Source organism: Lagopus muta, chromosome 2 (genome assembly GCF_023343835.1).
Source record: "Lagopus muta isolate bLagMut1 chromosome 2, bLagMut1 primary, whole genome shotgun sequence".
Classification (NCBI taxonomy): Eukaryota; Metazoa; Chordata; class Aves; order Galliformes; family Phasianidae; genus Lagopus; species Lagopus muta.
Window position 1 is genome coordinate 23,857,416 of NC_064434.1, and position 23,700 is coordinate 23,881,115.

General features: G+C 40.6%; 1 protein-coding gene and 1 long non-coding RNA gene across 40 annotated transcripts in view; both read right to left on the reverse strand.

Annotated features, from left to right (window-relative positions):
• Positions 1 to 7,413: 7,413 nt before the first annotated feature.
• LOC125689267 (uncharacterized) lies at positions 7,414 to 13,201 on the reverse strand. 2 transcript variants are annotated; one of them, XR_007375153.1, is made up of 4 exons: positions 13,097 to 13,201; positions 12,915 to 13,020; positions 12,780 to 12,835; positions 7,414 to 7,628 (listed from the first exon to the last, which is right to left on the reverse strand). It is a non-coding gene; the product is annotated as an uncharacterized LOC125689267 (long non-coding RNA). The 2 variants fall into 2 exon arrangements; XR_007375152.1 differs by having other exon boundaries at positions 12,915 to 13,201.
• Positions 13,202 to 16,766: 3,565 nt separating this feature from the next.
• DST (dystonin) overlaps positions 16,767 to 23,700 on the reverse strand; it is a 293,719-nt gene continuing 286,785 nt past the window's right edge. For 32 of the 38 annotated variants that reach the window (XM_048936442.1, XM_048936449.1, XM_048936436.1 and 29 more), the window contains 4 exons: positions 22,805 to 22,998; positions 22,251 to 22,361; positions 19,574 to 19,697; positions 16,767 to 17,837 (listed from right to left, as the gene is read on the reverse strand). In XM_048936442.1, coding sequence (XP_048792399.1) covers positions 17,572 to 17,837; positions 19,574 to 19,697; positions 22,251 to 22,361; positions 22,805 to 22,998 — 695 coding nt within the window. In that variant the 3' untranslated portion in view covers positions 16,767 to 17,571. The remainder of the gene's footprint in view (positions 17,838 to 19,573; positions 19,698 to 22,250; positions 22,362 to 22,804; positions 22,999 to 23,700) is intronic. The other 6 variants (XM_048936433.1, XM_048936423.1, XM_048936427.1 and 3 more) reach the window with 1 other exon arrangement.

Consider the following 23,700-nt stretch of genomic DNA (forward strand, 5'->3'; position numbering starts at 1 on the left):
CCCCCAGGGTCGGTGACTCCACCACCTCCCTGGGCAGTCCATTCCAGTGCCTGACCACCCTTTCTGAAAATGTGCAGGTGAACACGCTTATTGGCAGGCTTTTAGAAGAAATCACATGGGAGATGTGCTGGGATTTCTTTGAAAGGAAAACTATCACCATCAGCAGTCATGAGCTGATACCTGCAGCACACTGCATGACACGCTGAGCACTAGGCTGTATGCTGGGCTGCCATGCAGAAATTATCATCCTAAAATCCTCTAAACAACCCTCCAAAGGGGGGCTGCAAGCCCAATAGTAAATTTGACCTCTGGACTTAAGAAATTGGTAGAGACTGCTGCAGGTAACAAAGCCAGCAGACACTGCCACGTGATTGCCTGAAGTGCAGCCTGAGAAGTCACATCTCTACCAACTGCTGGCCTTATTGGCAGTTTGATGTACTTGAAGTAGTTCTCTTGGATTTCCAAAGAGCTTTTAACACATTCTTTGATCAAGATCCCTAGTAAGCCCAGCCTGACATTAAAGAAAAAGGGACAATGTCTGTGGATTATATTTTTCTTTTAAAGGAGCAGGAAAAAAGGTATAAATAAAAAGAAATAAAAAACAAGAACAGCTTTTGCAGTGGAGGTTATGTTCTTGTAGGGACATGGGTCTTTCATTGTAATCATTAGTAGTGTAGAAGAATAAGCAGCTCAATACAGACAAAAGCGAAGATTTGTGACGGTATTGCAATAAAAGATGAGGTTCAATGCTGAACAGCAGAGGATGCTGGGGATATGGTTTACCATGAGGCAACAATCCTGCAATCAGCAAGCAGCATTAAGCAGCATTGTGAGGCTGGCGAGAGACTACTGAAGACTCGGATAAATTCTGTTCTTATTTCTACCATTCCTGCGGTACCGCAGAAGGTGCCAGCACAGGGCAGTAGAGCAGATGATAACCACACTCTCAAATCAGTGACCCTTTTCTGGGCAACTCTGTGAGGGTACAGCTGGAAAAAATAAATCACTTATAAATCTGGCACCATAAAAACTTCTATTTTTAGACTGTTGTCAAAATTCAAAGCTTATAAACATCAGTGGTAATGGAAAGCCTTTTATGAACCCCACCTCCATCCTTATTCATTACCTATGTCATCGGCTACATTAAAACAATTTTTCATGGTTTTATTCGATCAAATTGACTGAGGATTCTCTTCCTCTCTGCTCTTCTCTGGTAACATCTACAACATAATACATGATCTCGTCTCTTCATCTCCCATCGTGTTTTTGATTTTACTTTTCAAACTTTGGTTTTGCTCTCCCAGTCTGTTTCCTGCAGTCACCAGTACTTCTGCTCTGTCTGTTACATCTCCACAAAAAGGAAAGGATCTCATATTCACAGGAAACACGACTTCCTAATGGAAAATGGTTTTCCCAGCCACACTTAAGCAGCAGAGGTACACCATCCAGTCAAGCAAAGTATATACTTCAGCATTTAAGATACTTACCATACAACATCTTCAGGCTAAGTGGATTCTGCAGACACATGAAATTACTAAACATGGCATTCAAATGCAGAACGTCAGTTACTGTAGCTGTTGTTTCTGAACTCTGTTTAGATTCAGAGCTTCGTTGCCAGGAGTCACCACTGCTCACATTATAACCGTGGAATTGGAGCTGCCCCAGCCTTCGATAATTTGCAGCTGGATCCCTGTGTTTGTACAAACAGCTGGATGCTTGTATCCATTGAACTTTGCAGGCTTGAACTACATCTGAGAAATGTCCTTAAAATAAAGACGGCAGAAATGTAAAAGGCCACCTGTAGCATTTACCCTTTTTATTTGCTTCAATCCCATATTACTTGACGCAAGGAGAGATGTGTTTGTTATCCAAGATTCATTTTGGTATCAGAAACCACACGAGTGTGCACATTAGAGTAGAAAAAGAACATTTTGCATTAGCAAATCTGAAAACAAGTGCATCTTTTGTTTTCTGCTGGAATGGGATCCAGATCAGGCTAGTTTATGTTACATTCCCAGAGGGAGCATGCTGTTGCAGCATGTCATATATCAGATCTAGGCATGAACCCATGGAAACTAACACTTGCCACAGGTGTTATAAATTCTGTGTTTTCTGTGTTCCAAGGGATTCTTTTCCAGTTTGCTGATAAATATTATCTGACAATGCCTGAAATGTAAAATCCTCTGCTTGCAGTGGAATGACACCAAGGGTGGCTGCATGAGCCCCAGCAAGATGAAGACCTCCTCACCTCCAGCACCACATGCTGTACCCAGCAGGCTCCTGTCCTGGCTGCTGACCAGGCTGCCAATAGCACTAATTGGCATTTGGAGTTCTGTGTTAGAGCTATTCAGCACAGATCCACTGCCTGACTAAACACGCTGTCTATTCTGTGTTCAAACTGCTCCAGCCAAGCTGAGGGGCACAGAAGCCAACACGCACCTCTTGAAACATCCAGTTAGCTCAGGTAAATCTCTGACATCCCAGGAAAAAGGAAAAAATCCATGGCAGAAGAGCAATCCTGCACACTGGGGACAGAGCCATCTTCCCCTGCTCTGCACCTCCACAAGAACAAATCTAGGGTTTACAAAATGCCTCTGCATGTAACAGCAAGACATGAGATGTTTGTCAAGCGCATGAAAAACCATCAGCAAAATTTGACAGGACAGATAAACATAGGAGGCATTAACAATCACCAGTTTTTTCATAGCTTGCTTAGAGATCTCTTGGATAAGAGAAGGCACAAGATTAACCTAAAATTCTAGCCAATAGCTGATGTTATTTCAGCGTTTTTCAAATGCTTCAACTAGAACCTTGTCAAAATAAATGGTGGATTTGTGCTTATGTGCTTATATGGCAAGGTTGATCCATGCTGATACTATTACAGTGTTGTAAAGCATAAAATCTAGTTAATGGTTTCTGCCAAACCATGAATCAGTTACAAAATAATGACCTGAAGTATGTTCTTTTTTCCATTCTCTAATATTTTTTCACAGCACAACCCAAACAATTGCTCATAATTAAACTGATTGGAGGAGCAGACACTGGCAGGAAATGCACTGCTGGCAGTGGTCCGATAGCACTTCATTGTACTGAATTTAGAACAATTACATCAGTTCCTTTCATTTTGCAGAAAAAGAGGAGGGGGGCTGCTTTTTTATCTTCTGCCCTCTACCAGCAAAATCGATGTTTATCAAATCTTATGAGGATGATTTGGACATTTTAAATGAGCTATGTAAGTGCATCCTGCGGTACTCCGATGCCTTTGATCATCCTGTTTCATATGCTTTATGGCTGCCTTGTTTTATTAGTCATAATCCGTCACTTGCTTTTTTGTTTTGTTTTGTTTCCTAGAAAAGCATGACTAGATCAGCTTTTAATAGTAGAACAGAAAATGATAGATGCTTTTATAGCAAGCAAGCAAAGATACCAAGTGAAATAGAAGTCTACATCTAAAAGTATATGGTGACTTGCGAATTCCTCCCCATCTAAGGAGCAAAAGTCATGCATATGTATTATCAAACAGCATAACTTCCAACAGCAGTAAGCTGGAGCTGAAGTTTAATTTTGCCCACGTGGAAAAGCCCATTCCCAAGAAAATTCAAACGAAAGAGCATGTTGGTACTTAGGGAGAAAAAGAGTCAAACAAGCTCTACATAAAACCCCAAACATATCGCTTGCTTTTCACGGTAGTGTTGTGCCCCAAACTATCCTTACGTCTCAATGCTTAACAACTTCCTTTTGCAAGTTTAAAACCCTCAGTTATATTGAGTACCTACAACTATGTACAGCTCTGTATATACATAGATAAAAGATGTATTTAAGAGATGCTATAGCAGAATGAACAATCTATACTGCATGGAGCAAACTGCACTTCACACAGCTACCTTGAAATAGCAGGCAGGGGATTTGTCTTCATTCTTCAGTACTTTGCCTACTGGGCAGCTCACAAAGAGGAAGAGGATCAGATGGCCCAGTAATGGCTCCTTGCTCCCAGCAGATGTGCCCAACTGTGGGCTTGCATACAGGCTAGTCACAGTCTGGCAGTCAGTTACTCATGCACTCAATTAGAGTGGTTTTCTCTCACACATGCTTGGAGATGTGGCGCTTCCCACGAGTGGTTGTGAATAGATTGTTGAAGAAATTCTCAGAGAATGAATGTACCTCTGTTTCCACAAAGTGCTGAATCGAGGGCAAACTTGGTTCAGAAATACAGTTTGCACTAGTATGTTTATAACAAGTGAGATTTGTGCATTCATATCTCATTTGTTACCCATAAGGGCCTTGAAACAAATTCCAGAGCATACTTTGGGGGGGGGGAAAAAATGGTGCTGTGAATAGAGCACTGTGCAAGCAGTGAGGAAGATACCACTTGCAGATGGCCTTCAGCAAAATATTTCGTTTCTTTGTCTTTCTCTTTTATAGTTCTAAGACTTGTCTAGCAGTATTAACAGCTCTTTGGGAGCCATAACTGTAGCTGATGCTCCTAGCTTACAAAAATCATAGGGGCTGGAGGGGCCTTCTGAGGAACATGTTATGTAGCCCCTGCTAAAGCAGGCTGCTGACAGTAGGTTACACACCAAAGCATCCAGATGGGTCTCAAACATCTTCAGGAGACTCCTTAGCCTTTCTCGGCAGTTTGTTTCATGCTGTCGCCCTCGAAGTAAAGATTTTTTTGTGTGTTTGTAGGGAACTTCCTATGCCCCAGTTTGTGCTCACTGCCACTTTTCCTGTCACTGGGCACCACTGAAAAGAGCCTGGCTCCATCCACTTGACTGCTACCCATTAGATATTTATAAGCATTGATTATAAGTTTGCCCTGGAGCCTTTACTAGGCTGAACAGCCCCGGCTCTCTCAGCCTGTCCTCATAGGAGAGCTGTTCCATCTCTTGGATCATTTTTGTGGCCCTCCTCTGGATACACTCCAACAGGCCCATGTTACTCCCGTACTGAAGACTCCACATCTGGATGCAGCACTGTGGGCAACGCCTCACCAGCGCAGAGCAGAGGGGCAGGATCACCTCCTTCAGCCTGCTGGCCTCTTTTGGTGCAGCCCAGGACACAGTTGGCTTTCTGGGCTGCAAGAGCACGTTGCTGGCTCATCAGTAACTCCAGATCATTTTTGGCAGGGCTGCACTCAATCCTTTCATCTCCTAGCTTGTACTAGTAGTGAGGGTTGCCTTGACCCAGGTGGAAGATCTTGTACCTTGTACTGGGGAGCCCATGTCTGGACACAGCATTCCAGATGTGATTACACTGGTGCTGAGCAGAGCACAAGGATCATTGGGGCTATTCCATTCCAAGAGTAGACTTTGCACTTCCCTTTATTGAATGTTTTGTGGTTCCTGATATCCCATTACTCCAATATGTCAAGGTCCCTCTGAATAGCAGCATAACCCTTGGTGTGCTAGCCAATCCTTTCAGCTTTGTATCATGTACAGAGCAAGTCCCAGAACCAAAGAAGTATCTTTCGATGTACCTTCTTAGTAGATTCTGTTTGGATGGTTTGCATGACCACAAAGACACCGAGGCCACCTGGATCTTAAGATGACCCCTTGTCACTGGGTTCACCATCAGCTCAGCCTTCAGCAGCATTCTGGGGCCACTGCGCAAAAAGGCCATTTGTCTTTATGTTGCATTGTTCCATTCTCAGTCATGAGAATAAAACAATTACACAGGAAAATGAAGGAGAAATGACAGCTGCTTATCACCCAGAAATGTGGCAACACAGAGATACAAGTAAAATGTCAGCATTTTTTAGTGGATTTTTTTCCATTTTGTGAATAATCTCATTTTGCAGTCCATCTTTCTGTGTAACGAGGAGAGTGCCTACATTCTATTTATAACTTTGCTGGGAAAGATTCAGTGTTTTGATTTTATTAGAACACTATTAAAATAGAAACATTCCAGAGTCCCAAACTGAATGATAAATTCATATTCATGTTTATACTCCCTTCTAGCCACGTTCCCTAGCAGAAACACTTGATGGGCACAGTGCAGTGTTACTGTTTGACTCCCACACTCGTACCTACCACATTTAGTGGTTTCTTTATCAGATAATCTTCTACAAGCAAACACTGAATTCTTTTAACTATTTTTAAAAACTAATTTAACTTTCCAGGTAACTAAGGATGTCTTTTCAGACAAGGAGTGTTACATTTAGGTTCCTAAACAGACATATCAAGTGACAGTGTATTGGAAAGGGAGCAGTGTTCCTTTCAGAGGAATGAGGATTTGTGCACCAAACCAGTTTCCTGATCTGCCAGCATTTTTCCTGAATATTCCCAGGAAAATTACTTAATCTGCTTCTCCATTTCTTATCTGCAAATCCAGCAGATTTCTACTTCCCTTCTTTCTGCTCTTAAGCTATCTATCAAGGTTATAAAATGGTAAAAGCAGACCAGCACTCCGCAGTGCTTACAGCCCCGAAAATAAGGGACCAGCAGTGCTCCAGTGATCACAAGCACATATGCAGGACACTGCCCACAAGAATCAAACAGTTCTACCTCGTAGACTGTTTTGGTACATGCTAACTTTAGCAAATGCTCAGAGGTTATCTACTTTCTCTTTCGGTTGCATCATTCAGATAGCTACATTTCTCTCAGCTTTTTCAATTCAATTTTATACCATACTCCAAGCAAAACTGAGATAATATGGTTTCTCTAATGTAAATGAAAATTTGGAAATTGCAGAATACTTATCTTTTTCTAAATGAACTACTAGTTGGCTTCAGCAGACCAAAAAAATAAGTTTTTCAGTATATTTTAAATTCCATTCTCAAGTTGAACTTTGTGATATGTTAGGAAGAGATATGTATGAACAGGAAAAATTACCCTGAGGCAGACCATTGAAGCTTAGTTAGATCTACATTTATCTGGGATTTTTCAGCTCTCACATGTATTGACTCCTATATCCTCACATTGAATTTCACTTCTTGGTTTCACTCAGCACAAGGAGCAGGAGTAAACACTGCAGTTTTTTTCCACTCAGAACCACCAAGTCCAAGTCCAAGTCAAACTGCCCCTTATGAGCAAGAAATGCCATTTCTATTTTTGCCAGCTCAGCTAGTCACCGCTGCAGATACAGCCTTCTGTTTGGCAAGAGGGGAACAGTGCTGGCAAAGGGCCGTAACCACTTCACCAGAGGAGACAATAAGGAGTTCTAGACTTTCTAACCATTGGAGATTTGGGAGAAGAGTCACCACCAGAAGCGCTGCACACAGAATGTGCTTTGTTATATTAACATTTGTTGAAAGCACAGCATTACCAAAGCATTTCCGAGGCAAACCAAGACCAGCCAGGAAACTACCACGTACCATATTTTTCAGATTTCCAGTAATTTGACATTTATTTTAACTACAGAATGATTGCCAACACAAGTGCTTTTTAGTGGTGCTTTCAAGATCTGCGTCAAAAAACACCAGCTCACAAAAGGCCCTGATATCACTTAACTTGAAACACTAGCTTCTTCATACCATTCTGCAATGTCTTAGTGAGTAAGGGCTCTCTCAATGTTGTATCAGCTTGAAGAAGCACTGTTCATTTTCTGCTTTGTTGCGAGCCAAGGCATAGCTATTGCAAGATACGACATAAATCTTAGACTCCTTGTTTTCTTCTGGCCAACGTCTCCCACTGAAAGATTAAAGAAAAGCCTTGACAGAAAGCACAGCTAAACACTGGCATAAGAAATATAAAGGGATCTTGATTTTTAGCCATCTTTCTCCAGGCTTGACTAAATCAATCCTAAGTTCATTCCCCACACACCCAAAAGCTCAGAGTAGGAAAACGGCATTGTGCTACGTTTCTAGCTGCTCATAAACTGACCGGCAGGTTCTATCAGCTATTTCTACCTGAACTGCATGCTTTTTTTCTGACTTGGATTGGAACTTACACTTTAATATGCTTTTCCTTTATCATCCATCACAACAGGATTTTCTCTTTGCATCCTTGGATAGGCTACAGAATAGGACAACATCTTTGTCTACACTCACATGGATTTCAGCCTTATTTCTGCTATTCTAAGAAATATGAATAAATTATGCTATAATTTTCTCCGACACGCATTGTTAACTAGATCATTCCAGTGATAGACACAGCTGGTGCTCCAATCTGGGACTACAAATAGAAATTTATACGGTACAATTTATGGCAAAAATATTTCCTTATAAGCTAATATCACAACAAAATTATGTGTTCTCTCAGATTTTAATCCAACTGATTTTATCTCTAACTCTACCTTCCAAACAATAAGCACAGCCATGTGCTGGACTGCAAATGACCTCAGTCTGGCAAATACACGCAGATGCACTTAACCTGAAAAAGCCACCAACAGCCCCCAAAACAGAACTCACCAAATCAATGGTGTGTAGCTGCCTAAAATTTTGCCTATCCAACAGGTGCTTCTAAATATTTTCAGGGTTTCAACACGTATACCCCATATAATTATGGCACAATTACGTATTCTTTTCCATTTTTTCCTTAAAAAAAAAAAAAAAAAAAAACACAGCAGTTGAATGACATCACTGTGCCTAGATTCAAACTCCCTCAACACGATTTGATCACTCCACTCAGCTGAAAATATTTGCCTTTATTTATGTAGATTTGGAGACTATGTTTTACACCCTAGGGTTTAATAACAGAAAAAATAGTAATGAGGGCCAAAGACTGACTAGTTATGTATAAAGTAACATAAAATAAAAAGACACTCCTATATAGAGCACATCATATATCTAAGACAAGAAAAAGATTCCTTAACCATTGCCATTTTGATTGAAAATCTTGGTTCTGCACCAGAGGGCAGTGGACATGGAACAGACTGCCCAGAGCAGTGGGCACATCCCAGAGCTGCTGGAGTTCAAAGAGCATTTGCACAATGCTCTCAAACACAGGGATTGAATTTTGGATAGTCCTGTGTGAAGCCAGGACCTGGATGCCACAACCCTTGTGAGAACCCTTCAACTTGGGATATTCTATATCTTGTGGAGTAGCATAAATCCTCGTCTATCTCCACCAAACCACAGGGCTAAAGGTGATTGGATTGTCCTACTTTCACCTCTGGGAAGCTCAGAGCTAAGGATGCTGTTACACAGTTACACTTGTGCAACTTCAGAAAACAAGATCAAGTTTCTCAAATTCCCAACTTCCCCACTTTTTCAGAAAAATTTGGGGTTGCAGAGAAGCTGCTCAGGTTTCTGCCAAAGAGGAAACACAAGAGCAGCTAGTAGGCTGTGTTGTTACTGATAACTATTCCTAACTAATTAAGTAGCTATTCACTTGCAGATTTATAAATTACTCTATAGATTGCTTCATGATACATAACTTCATGATACAGCAGTTAACTGAAAGAAAATGTCAGTCCTGAGGTGCTTGGTGGTAGAAATGGAAAGGTTCAACATGCACAGGACCTTCCCAGAGCCGGTATGGCCTGGATATGGAAAATAGGACTTCTCATTGCTGGGTGTAAACACACCTAGCTATCTCAAAAGCCTTGCCCCCATGACATTGGGCCCACAAGCTGCTGCCTGCCACACTCACTGCCCTGCAGAGCCACTAACTCAACGCATTTCATCACTCTCTACCACATAGAGGACAAAGTTTCTGCCTACGTTGACCTAATGGCATTGCTCCTTCATTCGGGAGAGTGCATGCTGGCCATAGCCCTGTGGCCCTGCAGCTGATACATCCTAACTGAGCATTTGGGCCAGCACTGACCAGGGTTATTTTACTGGATGAGATCACAGCAATATTTTTGGAGAGCTATACGCAGATGACTGGAAAGCTCTCGTGTGGAAAGTTTTAAGGGTACCAAGGACTGAATGCTCACACAGGGGCCAAAGTTTTCACCACTTATTAAGAGCTTTTCCATTGGTGAGAGTTATGTTAAAATTCCTTCGCATCATTAAGACCCATCCCCTCCCCTAAAATCTGGAAAGACTTAAGACCTCGTTAGCTGGGAAAAAATAAATAACTAAATAAAGAGGTGGAAAACAAGCTAGATTATTTCCTCATGATTTACAGCCTCAGACCCCACTACCAAACAGCAGGTAAAGGCAGTATATAAGAGGTAAAGAATACTGTAAAAAAGAAAGCACACAGAAAAGCCTGTGCTGAATAGGCGACCACATCAGACAACTTTTCAGCTTGACGATGCTGCAGCCAAGCCAATGACCTTCCCCAGTGCTTGGCAGCAAAAACAAGCAATCTCCTCCCGACAGGCCATTGCTCCACACACGGCCAGGCCCCGAGGCCAGAGGCAGCTGTGTCGCCAGCCCACGCAGGGCCCATAGCAGCATCATCCTGCTTGTGAGGTTCAGCCTGAGTTCAGGAGCCGTGGCTCACACACCCTTGTCGCCATCTGGCCAAGGAAAGCATCACTCGGGCTGCTGTTACAGAGCGATGCACACAGGCTGCAAAGTTCAGTTTGCTCATTTTAACAGGAAATGCGACAGGGTTGCTGTGCAGTTCAAAACAACTAGAGCAAGTATTTGCAAACGTACTCTGTGAGGAAAAAGCAGCAGCACGAGTGGAAACAGCACTCACTGCTAGCATTTCGCCTTTCTCCTGAAAAAAGGCATTAGACTTGACTAATTAATTTGTAATTCACTGCATCTCTTCTTATTTTAACAGAATAAATTAAATCTGCCTTAAAATGAATGCGTGTGTTTTGCCCTTAAGTTCAAACCATTTTCTGGTTCATCTCCAAGTGAAAACAATTCAAAGACACAGTGTTCAGCAAACACTTTCTGCACCCAGAACTTAACACTTGGTTAATTATTTGTATTTTTCTTCCTTCTAGAAAAGAGAACAGTTTACAAATAACCATGCTAAACTGAGCTTATTTAAGATGCAAACAAAGAAAATAAAATGCACTGAAGTAATGTCATGTCTTTGGGGAAAATCCTGTTGCATTATCTTCCTCTGACGCACTTAAATGGAAGAGAAACACACCACTGTGCTATTCTGTTCAATGACTTACGGGTGTAAGCAGTTTGGGTCTCAAGGACGTGCGTGGCCTGCCAGTGTCCCATGAAAGATGTGTTCACTTACACTGATACACACAGACCTCTAACAGCTCTCAGAAAGAAGTTATCAGAGAATCCAAAGAAAATGAGATTGCATGTAAGATGGGCAGCAGTGCTGCAGGGAACATTTTGGTTCATACCTGATTTTGATGCTGAAAGATAGAAGAATTGTCCAAAAGTTCCCAAAGCATTTGACAGAAATGGAAGAACTGGATTCTCTGCCCCTCTTACATGATTCCCCTAAATGTGACCAGGAATGGTGCTGGATTATGCGATGTTCCATGATTTGCATATACCTAAAACATACTTAGTATGCCAAAAGGGTATGTAAGTGATAAAAGCCACAATGATTTCAAAGCTTTGGTGCTGAAAATCCCCCCCTCCCCCTTTACACTTGGATAGAAATAAACCCATTAATTTGGGGAGGGATTCACTCTACTAAAAGCTAGTTGGCTGGGGCTGAGCTAGTCACCATGGGCCCCGTGCAGTCAGCAGAAAGCAATGCACACCTCCCGGGAGGCAAGATGAATCACAGCAGTGTAGTGATGCTTTTTCCAGAGCACCCTTCCAACAAGGCGCTGCGGGAGCCTCAAAGCCAGCGCCCGTAGCTTTATGTTAAAATCTGTCAGGGGCTCCACTGCAGACCTCTTTCTTCCTCTAGCACCATTAAAACCACTTTCTTCAACACTGCTTTCCTTAGCTTTTAACATGCTATTTACCCTCATTAAGACCTTACTTCCGATCCTGTAAGTGCTTACTTCAACAGCTTGTGGTGAGCAACCTTGTTGAAGTCTTCAGAAAGCCATGTGGTCTATCTCAACGTCCATGGACGCCGACTGATCCTTTCAGGAGCTTTCCAGGCAGTTTATAAGGCATGCTTTCTCTCTAGAAACTAAATCAATTCCTCTACAGCATATTTCTTCAGGTTTCCATTAGTACATCATTTATTATTACTTTCACCACTTTTTCCAAGCCCAGACTGATCAGCAGTTTCCTAGACCTAACCAGTGCCTTTTAAGAAAAGAGCTGGCATTCTGTTCAGCACTTTCCAATCCTCTCAGAACAAGTCTACCTGAAAGGAAGGCTACAAACAGCAGCACAGCTGCTTCACCCTCCTGCAGAAGGCTTGGGTGAATAGTACCTATTGCTGGTAGTGCTATTTTGTTCTGTTTATTTAACTGATAACATTTCCACCAATTCAAGTTTGAAGCTCTTCCAGCCAGCTAATGAGTTCTCTACATACATACCAGCTTATATTTTTTCCCTCCTCATTTTGAACACACTTGTTTCCCGTCTTACACTTGGATCATAGACTTTCAAATACAAGAATATTGCTTTATCATATGAATTCACTGCTTTTTAAAATAACCCAGACAGCACAAACTTCCACAAGTCCCTAGATAACTGTCATTCTGCCAATAAAAAGATGATTTCGAAATACCACGATCAAGCCCCAAGAAAAGGTGATGGGGGGGGAGGGGACAAAGAGAGAAAGATGTTAGATACTTTTCTAAATGCTGTAAACATATAATGACCTCTTAAAAAAACAAAAAACAAAACAAAAAAAAAAAAAACCAAAAAAAAACCTCCTCCAAGTCAGGGCTTCCTGCCAGGAGACAGCTATCACCACTCTGGTTGCCTCTTCCCAGAGGAAGAAAATACAGCGTTGATGTTGACAGGGCCTGATTTATGGTCTGAGGTTCTTACTCATATTCAGTCATCCCAACATTAAGAACACATCTATTAACTTGCTTGTACTTACTCATCCAGGATGCCAGTTAGATTACACAATTCACCTCCATCACTCTTCCCTTCAGCCTTCAAGTACAAAAGCACAGCTTAGCACCACAAGCTACAATTCAGACTATTTAAACAATTTCAGTTCAGAAGAACCTACTTAATTGTGGAAGTATGTGCCCCAAGACTCTTCTAGCTTCAGGTCAGATAAAACTTCATTTGCAGCAGCCAAGTTTCAGAACAAGTCTTAACAGAAGGACTTGCATCTACATAAAAAAAATTTCACCCTGGGATCAGCTATGAGGCATTTTCATACAGGTTGCACGTAATTTAAACTGGTACCTCGTCCAGTTTTCTGAAAAGCTGCTTTTCCTCTGCAATATTCCTCTTTTCAACAAAGATAACTTTTTTTCCCCCCTACAGATCAGTAATCCATCTGCATTTAACCTCCCAGTGCCTTCAAAGAACACTATTACTAAGAAAAAAAAGTCAAGCAAACAAGCCAACCACCCCTCCCACCTGTATCTGCAAACAGCTTATTCAAATTCAGTAGAGAGGATAATTTTCATTAGGAAAGCACCTTTCCTTTGTTCTTCAAAATTTCATTCAACCTAATGCCACCCTCCTCCTTTTAGCCCACAGTAAGAGTAAACATCAAGCTAAACACCTTTACCTGGAATGAGATCAGGTGCTAACATACAGCCTGAGAACTGGGAACACCTGGGAGCTGTTAGGGCAGCTGTGCTGCAATGAGGCAGACCCAACAGATGTTCTCAAAATGCTTGTTTTCCATTCTTGTGGTTATTTAAAGAGCAGTATAGAGAGTGTTCAGCAGTGTGTCCTCTCATCATGTGCTATATTCAACATAGATGAGCACTATGGTCCCTCTCATAAACGTGAGCTATTGGTGCAAGCAATTGATTGCAGACAGTCTTCCTGCTTGACAGGGTAGATGTTGGTAGAAGCAGCTCCTGGTTCAAATACTGCTGCTGCTGAGTATGGTATGGCATAGCTACTTGCACCAGCTTAAGAAATGCATTCATTTTTTAAATTTAAGATCACAGATAACCTCATCTCTACGCTTTTGTAAAGCGATGTGCTGCAGGCAAAGCCTCAATTACTGTCATCTATTACATTAGCATGTAACTAAGAGGTTTATAGTATAAACTACATTGAGAAAGCTGTAGACTATAAGGCATGACTAGCTCTTCTACCTGCATTATTTTTACTTGCAGGTTTCATCTGTAGATTTCTGAACATCTTAGAGACATGTGAAGACATGAAAAACAGCAGTGCATAACAAATTAAATGAGAGAAAAGGAAGCTAAGAACTGAACCAGCTTTTCCTAGTGCTAAATACGCCTCAGACACTGAACTGGTTCTCACAGTCACTAGCTTTTGAATACTTCCTCCCTGTTGCCACTGTTTCTTTGCTGCACTGAAAAATCTCAGAACTTATAGATACGAGAATCTAGACCATGCTAAAGTGTTGTTCGTACAGCAGACTGGGTGAATTTGTGTTCAATTTCTGTTGGAAAACAATAACAAGGAAGGAAATGCATCTGCTGCAATTAGGAAAAAACTCACGTGACAACAGTGTGGACTTGGTTATAGGGCTTCTATAGACCCTTCCTCTCATTTATGCTGGGAACATAGAAAAAATGTTTTTGAATTACAGGAAAATGAAACAGAATCGCACAGATTTCTTTATAAAGTGAGTTCAATAAAAACAAGTTGTTTATCTCTTAATGTGGTTTCACATCCCTTAGATTCTGCTGGTAGGTGGCGTCTATGACTCACTGAGACTTCAACAATTTCATTTTCTTCTTGGTAAGTCTTTGGCCACCAGGACAGCGGTCAGCTAATCCTCATTTCTACATTCTTTACTCCTAGTTTAAAACTAATAATTAAGCGTATTTCCTAGAAGAATGTCAGGGGGAAGTTCTTTACTGAGAGAGTGGTGAAGTGCTGGAACAGGTTGCCCAGAGAGGCTGTGGATGCCCCGTCCTTGGAAGTGCTCAAGGCCAGGCTGGATGGAGCCCTGGGCAGCCTGATCTAATACTGATCTAGCGGTTATCAGCCCTGCCATGGCAGGGGGTTGGACTTGATGATCCTTGAGGTCCCTTCCAACCCAAGCCACTCAATGATTCTATGAAGACATGCGTACCTAATCCAAGACGAATCATCACTTGCAATAGAAGCCACACTTCTGGCACAGTGAACTGCTCTGTCTACTTGGGATGCAGAGCCCCTTATCACTGCAAAGCCCACAATACGTCTTTCCCATTGGATTCTGAAGGCTTGTTTTTGTGTCATAGAAATGCAGAAGGTTCAATGCTTATTTTCTTCATTTTGGAAAATGTCTTCATTTTGGGAATTCTTATATCAATCTAAAACATTCAAACTTTTTTTTTTTTTTTTTTTTTAAGGTAATTATACATGGTATCAGAGTTTGAGAAAAATTTGGACTTCTAACAGGAGAATTCTCAATCCCTTTTAATCTATTATCAGACAGGTTTCCAAAATGGAACAATTCTCAGAAACCCTTCAGTTAGCTTCTCCATTTTGCCAGCCCCAGCCTCCACAGCTCTGCAGTAGCCAACAAGTTACAGAAACCAGGTTAGTCACTGGGTTCTTCAGTCTACACTGGATTTCTCAGAATCTGGACACAGCTTTAATATTTCTGTAAGGTCACAACGTAGCAATATGCACATATAAGTAGTGTATTTCATTAAACGTTATGAATATGTGTAAAGCTAAGACCAGAGAATAAATTCAGGGTGCTTCAGGCATACACCAACACTACTCCATGAAGACCAGAGCTCATGGAGTGACAGAATATCCTGAGTTGGAAAGCACCCATAAGGACCATTGAGTCCAGCTCCTGGATCCATACAGAACCACCCAAAATTCAAATACTACATCTGAGAGCATGGTTAAAATGCTTCTTGAACTGCAACAGTCTTGGGGCTGTGACCACTTTACTGAGTAATTCAGCAAACGCGTGTGCTCCTTCCAGGCCTGCTGCAGTAGGATGTGTCATCAGCGCTGCTCGCTGTGCAATAGAGGCCACATGGCCTTTCACTAGGGCCTGCCCCAGGCTATGTATTTTTCTTTCCCCTAATTCCACCATCTGCTTTCTCACTCAAGATCTCATCCACTGCACTTTTCCTTTTTGCTCCCTGGTGGAATTTCCTGCCTGTTTTCCACAAACACTCGTAGCCTCTCCGCACACACCAGAGGAAATCCTGACACAAGAGGATTTTGATTGATTGAATCTTCTTTTCAGAATTATTTTTTCAGTTTCTCATGAACTGACTGGGGGATTCAACTCTGTATTTTCAGAAAGCTCTTGTTTCTAATGAGATCTAGTTAGCAGAGAATGCAGATGTCATATTGTCTATAGGTAATCAGCTGAACACTAGGAGATCCATCATAAACCAGCCTTCTCCTAACATTCTTCTACTTAAAGCTATGGCATTTTTTGGTACATAAACAGTCAGACCTAAACTGTCTGATCTGTCAAGCTGGCTGAACTTTTAGTGTGTCTTTCTGATATTATCAAAGAGCATTTTGAATCTCTAAGGATTCTGTCATTACTACAGCATCCACCCAGCTGTTGTACAGCACTCCTATCTCAAGCTGCACCCTTTTTCCATTAAAAATAAACTATTATTCTCTCAAATGAATGAATCGCAAAAATATTTCATTGACAAAAAGAGCAACAGAATTACTCTTTATGCCTTTCATACATGGTGTATATATATCTCACAGTTTAACGTGGAGAAAATAATTATCAACACACAATAATTATACATAATTTCATATCATCTGATATGTGCAATTTAGTGTTTTATTAAACACACACAGCAGCTAACCCAAATGTGATTGCCGTTAATTGGAAATTACATTAAAGTCTATGTTCCTATGGTAATTATCATTTGAAATAACATATGCCCTAAAATGTAATGCAGAAATTGATCGTCCTGTGAAATAAGAAATACTGTAGAAATAAAGTTAAGGGACATGTTTATTTCAGAGCCTTCTGCAAGCAAAATTGCTTTGATACAAAATGAGTTCAATAATAATACAGTGCTACCATCCACTCAAGCAAAAGAAAACCTCACATTTACATGAATGCACTTTATATTGATATTCTTATAGAATAATAGTTCCGATATCCAGAATGTGTCTGGCCTCACCGAAAGCAATGGCACAGAAACGCTGCAAGGTATTGGAGTATCATATCACTGGCAAGTGCTTAACTGTGTGAGTTCTCTGAGAGATGCTGTATAAATAAGGGTACTGTGACTGTGGGTCTGTATTCCTCGGTAGCTTTGACACACGTCCTTTAGTGTTTGTTTCATTAGCTCAAAATGCACAATTGTGTCTTTTGGCTTTTTAGTATTCTTTTTTTTTTCTTTTTTTAAAGAAAAATCTTGAGGTATCCTTTACTGTTAACTAATGACATAGTGATAGGTCTATTTTCTTCAGGCTCCAGAGATTTACTGTACATTCAGTACACTGTACATTTGGTAATTATTTTTTAGTGTACTTTCTACACATTACTGTGTACAACTGTTAGTTTACATTAGAACTCTTCTTCCCCTCCTCACAGGATATGGCATGAACAAAAACAAATCTGACAAAAATTATACACATAAAATAAGAAGACAAATACACAAATAAGGCCATCTGCAGAATTAAAAATCCACCTCTTGCGATATTTCACAACGATTTCTACAGAATATTTTACATCTTACGAACTTAAATACTTAACGCAAAAGGAAAAAAAAACCTTTATGAAGCTAATCATATTATCTCTTCAAGGACCTGTCCAATTTGCTGGCTATCGGCCTTCTCTGGGGAGTTGGAATTTTAGAAGGCTTGGCTGATCCTGGCCGAGAACCTGCTCGGGGTGTCGGTCTGCTTGTAGCTGGGACAGTCTCTGACATATCTGAGCATACAGACTGGATTTCTGAAATATCAAAGTCAGATGCATCGCTGCCTCTGCGGCTACTCGACCTGCTGCCAGCCTTGCTTCCCGCTCGGCTCCCAGGTCTGCTTGGAGTTCTCCTGGTTTCTAGAAAGAAAAGGTACCCAGCAGCATTAGAGGTACAGATGCAAAAGGTGTGCAAGTCTTTGCTAAGTCTTTGGCAATCCCCAAAATTTCTCACAGCACAAAGTAGATTTCAGACTTCTGCCAGATAAGCCAGACGATAATCAAAGTTGCCCTTATACTAACACAACAGCACAAAACAATGCTGTCTTTCACTAAAAAGAAGGGAAAATGCAATAGAATGCTGAGACGTAGGAAATTTATCATTGGCACATCCAGTTAAAGAAAATTATCCTGCCAACTCTTCTTGACTTACTAGACATGTATTATCTATTGATTATGAACAGCTAGATCCTTTCTTTCTTAACCATTTTCTCAACTATGAACTGGAACATTGAAATATCTGGCATCTCCAAGAACTGAAGATTGATGAATCAACATGGGTTGATAGTGATAAGACAAGGAGGAATGGTTTCAAACTAAGACAGGGGATGTTTAGGTTAGATTTAGGAGGAAGTTTTTCACACAGAGGTGGTGATGCACTGGAACAGGTTGCCCAAGGAGGCTGTGGATGCCCCATCCCTGGAGGCATTTAAGGCCAGCCTGGATGTGGCTCAGGGCAGCCTGGTCTGCTGGTTGGCGACCCTGCACATAGCAGGGGGTTGAAACTAGATGATCATTGTGGTTCTTTTCAGTCCAGGCCCTTCTATGATTCTATGAACACATAAATAAGACATGCAGATGACAACCCCATTTTTCAAATGTATACTTCTACCCCACTGTCTTTTTGTTTTCCAAATCAAAACCACAATATTGAAAGCTGCAAATAAACAAGGGAAGACTGTACATTCTCCCAAAAAGACAGACTTAGTAAATGAGCTCTCCGCAAGCCTTCTAAAGTGAAAGCTTGTCCAGACAATGTGCCATGAAGAAAAAAACCACAACAAAGAATCTTAAACAGAAAAACATTAATGTGGGTTTTCATAATTTTCCGAGTACTTATGGAATCTTTTTTGATCTCGACAAATCTGATTCCCTGAAAGTGCAAAGAATAACAAGCTGAAGCTGAAATCTCAGCTGGCTCATTTTTCCATATCACCTCTAACTTAAAAGATATGGACTGTTCGAGCAGGATTTTCCAGTACTGATCGGTAAGCTCCGTAGAGCTCAAGACATGCAGGAAATGTAGTAGAGCTATCTCCTGCTCTCAACACCCAGACAACCCTGCTCTAAAGATCCTGGAAGAGCACAGCTTCACACTTTCTGTTTTTTATACACGGTTTTTAAAATCTCTAGGGGATGTTCCATTAACAAGATCATCTACAGCTGCTCCCTGCAGCTCTTCTTGCAATGAAAACAGACAAGTCACGATTAACTGACCCCTTTGCTCCATCACAGTTGAACATCACTCGGATACTGAAGTTATTTTCAAATGTGAAAGTGAAGTAAACTCTTTATTCTTAAGCAAATGCTTCTTTCCTAATTCTTTAGGCAGAGATATTGGAGATAGCATCACCAAGAATTTCTGTCATGAATTTGCACATCTGGCACTGAACATAACATAATTGCTGTTCAACCATGTGAATAAAAGACCATTACCCTGATTTGCAACCTTGGCAATGATAATGTGGAAACAATAGGACAATTACTCCTTCCCACTCTTCCAACAAATCTTCCTCACATTTCAAAGCTGACTCACGGGTATCCAGGTAGCCAAATAAAGCAAGGTGTACATCAAGCTTTGAAGATAGGAAACTCACCTGCAAACTGAGCTCTGACTCTGGTAGCTGCTGTGGACAGGATGCCACTGTCTTCTCCAGAGTGGAAACCCTTCCCTGATAGATATCCTGGCAGTCTGAGTTTACTTCCTTGAATAGGTGTTCCCTATCAAAAAAAGAACAAACAAACAAATATTCTCTATTTTTGCTACTGGAGATGTGGCCAAGTAATAGGTGTTACATAGCTTGGAATATGATTTTGGAATATGATTATCTTAGCAACATTCACTGTGAATCTGAAATACTGGTTTGAGCCAGTATGGACATTTTTAATGAAGTGAAGCTCTGAACATTCCTTTAGTAGTTAGTTTTTAAATAGTCTAAAAGTAAATCAAGAAACAGTTTAATAGGCTACTTGACATTAAAATCTAAGCCATTGTGTGTACTTCAGTGCACATATAAAAAGAAAAGTGCTACTTTCTTACCATTAGTTAAAAACATAGGATTAGTTGATGGTACATGACTTCAGTTAATGGAGCAGCTGAAGATTTACGTCTGTATAGCTTGACCTTCCACCATTCTAATTGTTGCTGTAGTGCATTTGTTTCAATTTTATAAATACCTGGTAGTATATATAAAACATAACTACCTAATTTCAAAATCTTTTGCCACAGTGCAGAAGAAAAATACACAACTAATTCAAAAAGTCCTTGCTGTCAAAACATTGCCTGAAACATCTCTGCTCCATAGCTTTACCTGCCTTTCTCATTTCTGAAATAAAACAAGCCTTGATTTATTATCAGCCCCAAACAGGAAGATTTCTTTCAGTGCCCCAAGAATGAAATCCCCACTTCTCAAATCACAAAACACATGTCACATACCAGATAGGAGTTCTATGCAAATAAGAAGAAAACCACAGTATTCCCATTAATTTAGAAAACAGAAAAATATTAAGTAATTATCCCAAAAGAAGAAATACTTCATTGATGAATATGGCCCTTTAAGTGGCCCAGACCCCCAGGACCAGTGTTCCATGCCTTTGATCCATACAATGGTGGGGTAGAATTGGGTATTGAAAACCACAGTCCACAGAGTGAGCTGGGAGCTGCTGGAAGCTAAGCCCTGAGCAGGGGCCCAGCAGGGGATGCCTGGCTGCAGCTTCTGGCCCTCCGCCAGCCAGGACCACTTCTGGCACAGCTGAAAGAAAGAGCATACTGATGCTACAGAGCAGACAATCTGCTTGATCTGACAGGGATGGTCACAATATTAACTCTCTTTAAAGCCAAGTACAAATAGTCAGCAGGCTAAGATTGTCCAGCTAGCCACACCTTAGAAACCTCTGCTCTACAGAAACTGCTTGGGATGATTAACAGAAAGGGAAATCTCTTCATCACCCTGATAAAGCTGCTGCACTTTGGTGAAGGCCTTGGGATAGAATAACCAGGACAAGCGAAAAAGAGATCAAACTTGTTCTTCATTTTTGCCCTATACCCATTGCCAGTCTACACGTACAATACTTAACTGCTCTTGGGCAGAAAATGCAGCAGAATCTCTCAGAAATTCTCTACCCTCAATCCCAATCATTTCATTTATAATCTTAATTCGTGGTGTTTTACATAAAAGAAACTCAGTTAAACTACTGACAGTTGTAACAGCAGATGAGAAATACAGTGCCCCCATTTGGAATCAATGTCATTTGCTTTCACATCATGCATATTTCTTGTATCTGTTAAGTACCATCAATTAATCTTACAATTATTTACCAGCTAAGAGATGAAAATACAGTAGATTAGAAACAGACAACTGATTTTATTTTGTCCTGTTGCTAATCATCCAAAGCAACAGCCTTACATTGCGTGCTTGAAGTAATGTATACATACATATGCTTGCAGTGTGCACAAAAAATGCACCCATTTGCACAAGAAGGAGGGAGTGAAAAGTTCTTTATGCATCTTTGAGCAAAGCCACACAGAGGTTACGTAAATTTAGCACTGGAAGGTATCAAATGAATAGCAATAGACATCAAAGTGCAGACTTGTGAAAAGCAGATACAAAAACGGGGATGGCAGTTTAAGCTTCTCCACACTGAGCCCTCTATCCAAACTAGGGCAAGAGTAACACCTACAAGTAAAAAGTCAGTTTGCAGCTGCTCCAGCTGCAACCTTTTCTCTGCCTGCAGTGACATTAGAGAAGACACTTTGGCTCTAAGCCCATTCAAATTTTTGGCCATTCAGCTCAATTACCAGCACAACCTTAGTTGCTATACTGGCAGCTTTTATTTAAGTCATAGTCTGGAAAAAAGACCCAAGCTCATTTCCTGTAAGTCATCAAATAGCTATCTTATTAGAGCAATGACTGGTCATTACCCCCTTAGACTACACTTTCAGCTGTTGGGAAAATTTCTATATCACCATGAGTATTTTGTACAATCTTGTTTACAAAGATTGATTATCTCTTTATTTAGTGGCTTTTCATAGGAGATGAAAATTAATTAATCTGAGTTTTCAATTTTTGAAAAGTAACAAACAGAATATAAAAAGAAGTCTTGGGAAAAAAAAAGGCAATGAATGAATAAGTTGCAAAGGCCTAAAATAAAGTCAACGCATTAATATGTAAGGGATGTTGCAGCACTGAAGCACTGAAACTCTAGTGGTTGTTAGTGAAGTTAAAGTATTAGTGAAGGAAGATGATTAGACTAGAATCTCTATCCTTACTGTACCTCTCCAGATGACCCTTGATAGTCTGAGGATTCTGCTGGCTTAGAAGGAGTTGACGTTTTGCTGTTTGTCAACCATGGTTTACCATAGTTGCGTGTTAAATGATGTGGTGTCTGTATGAAACAATGGTAAATCAAAATATGAAGGACAGTAGATGGAAAACAATGTCATGGAAAAGGCTTACACAGGGAGATCAAATCTCGTAGTAAAAATAAAAACCAAGTAGGAAGAGTTGATGACAAACGTTCTGAAACAGAGATGGCAGAGCTTATTTCTAATATGAATTGGAGAGGTTTTTTGCTATTTCAGAGTTTATTCCCAAGTCATCAGTAACACGTTAAACACTTTTAGGAACTTAAAGGAAATCTTCTATTCCTGTGTTGCAAACAAACAGTAGGGGAAATACACTGAAAATACTTCTGATATCCTCACAGAATATGAAATAAAGTTGAGATGCTTCTTTCCTGTTATCTAGGGAAAGTTTCAATTTGTTAAAGCAACAAAAAAACCTACATTCCGTTCGTTACACTATGTTGTTCTGTATGTTTTTCCTTACCTTTGGTGTACTTGTAGCAACTGCTTGTGGTGGGGCAGCAGCCTGACTTGACAGAGAAGTAGACCTGTTGGGAGAAGCACCCCGTGAAGAGGGTCGCGATCTACGGCCTCTTGGTCTGAAAGCTGCCATGCTCTGACTGGCACCATCTGCCAAGATGAACTTCTCACGCAGCTCCACATTTGTCCTCCCTTTAGCTGCAGCAAAGAAGGGTGTTCATTTAGTGAGAGATGAAACTCACCAAGCTGTTTATTGTCATTTTCGCCATGCCGATTCCAACACATTTTTACAAGAAATAAAATGCATTACTGTGTAATGCATTTATTTTGGACACGGGAGAATTATGTGCAGAACTTGCTTATTCTAATACTTTATGCCAGCAGGAATGAACCACTGTCAAAGGAAGTCAGCGTGATAATGGAATGCTCAACGTGCTAAATCACTGTTAATCAATCATCTACTAATACACAGACAGAACCTGATGAGCAGTTTTGCTAATTCCACAGCTACTCATTATAAATAATACTTGCTTGGATGTTCCAGGAGAAATTGTTAAGTAAAATTTACAGGAAAGCAGCAAATATATTTATTATTTAAAACTATGAGATTATGTAGTTTGGCAACATGCAATGATGAACACAAAATCCAAACTGTAATGAAGTAATTGGTGACTAAGCACTCACACACACATACACACACACAGATATGAGAGAATGTTCTGCAAGAATAGATGCAAGAATGTTAGCATTTAAGTGTATCAGTGTGAATGACAATTGTTTTTGAAAGTCTTCAAGCATGTTAAAAAAAAAAAAAAAAGCTCATAAAGCACCAGCCCATTTAGGAACACATTAAGCTAAATGTGACGGGTGAGGCATATTAAAAATTAAACATATATATAA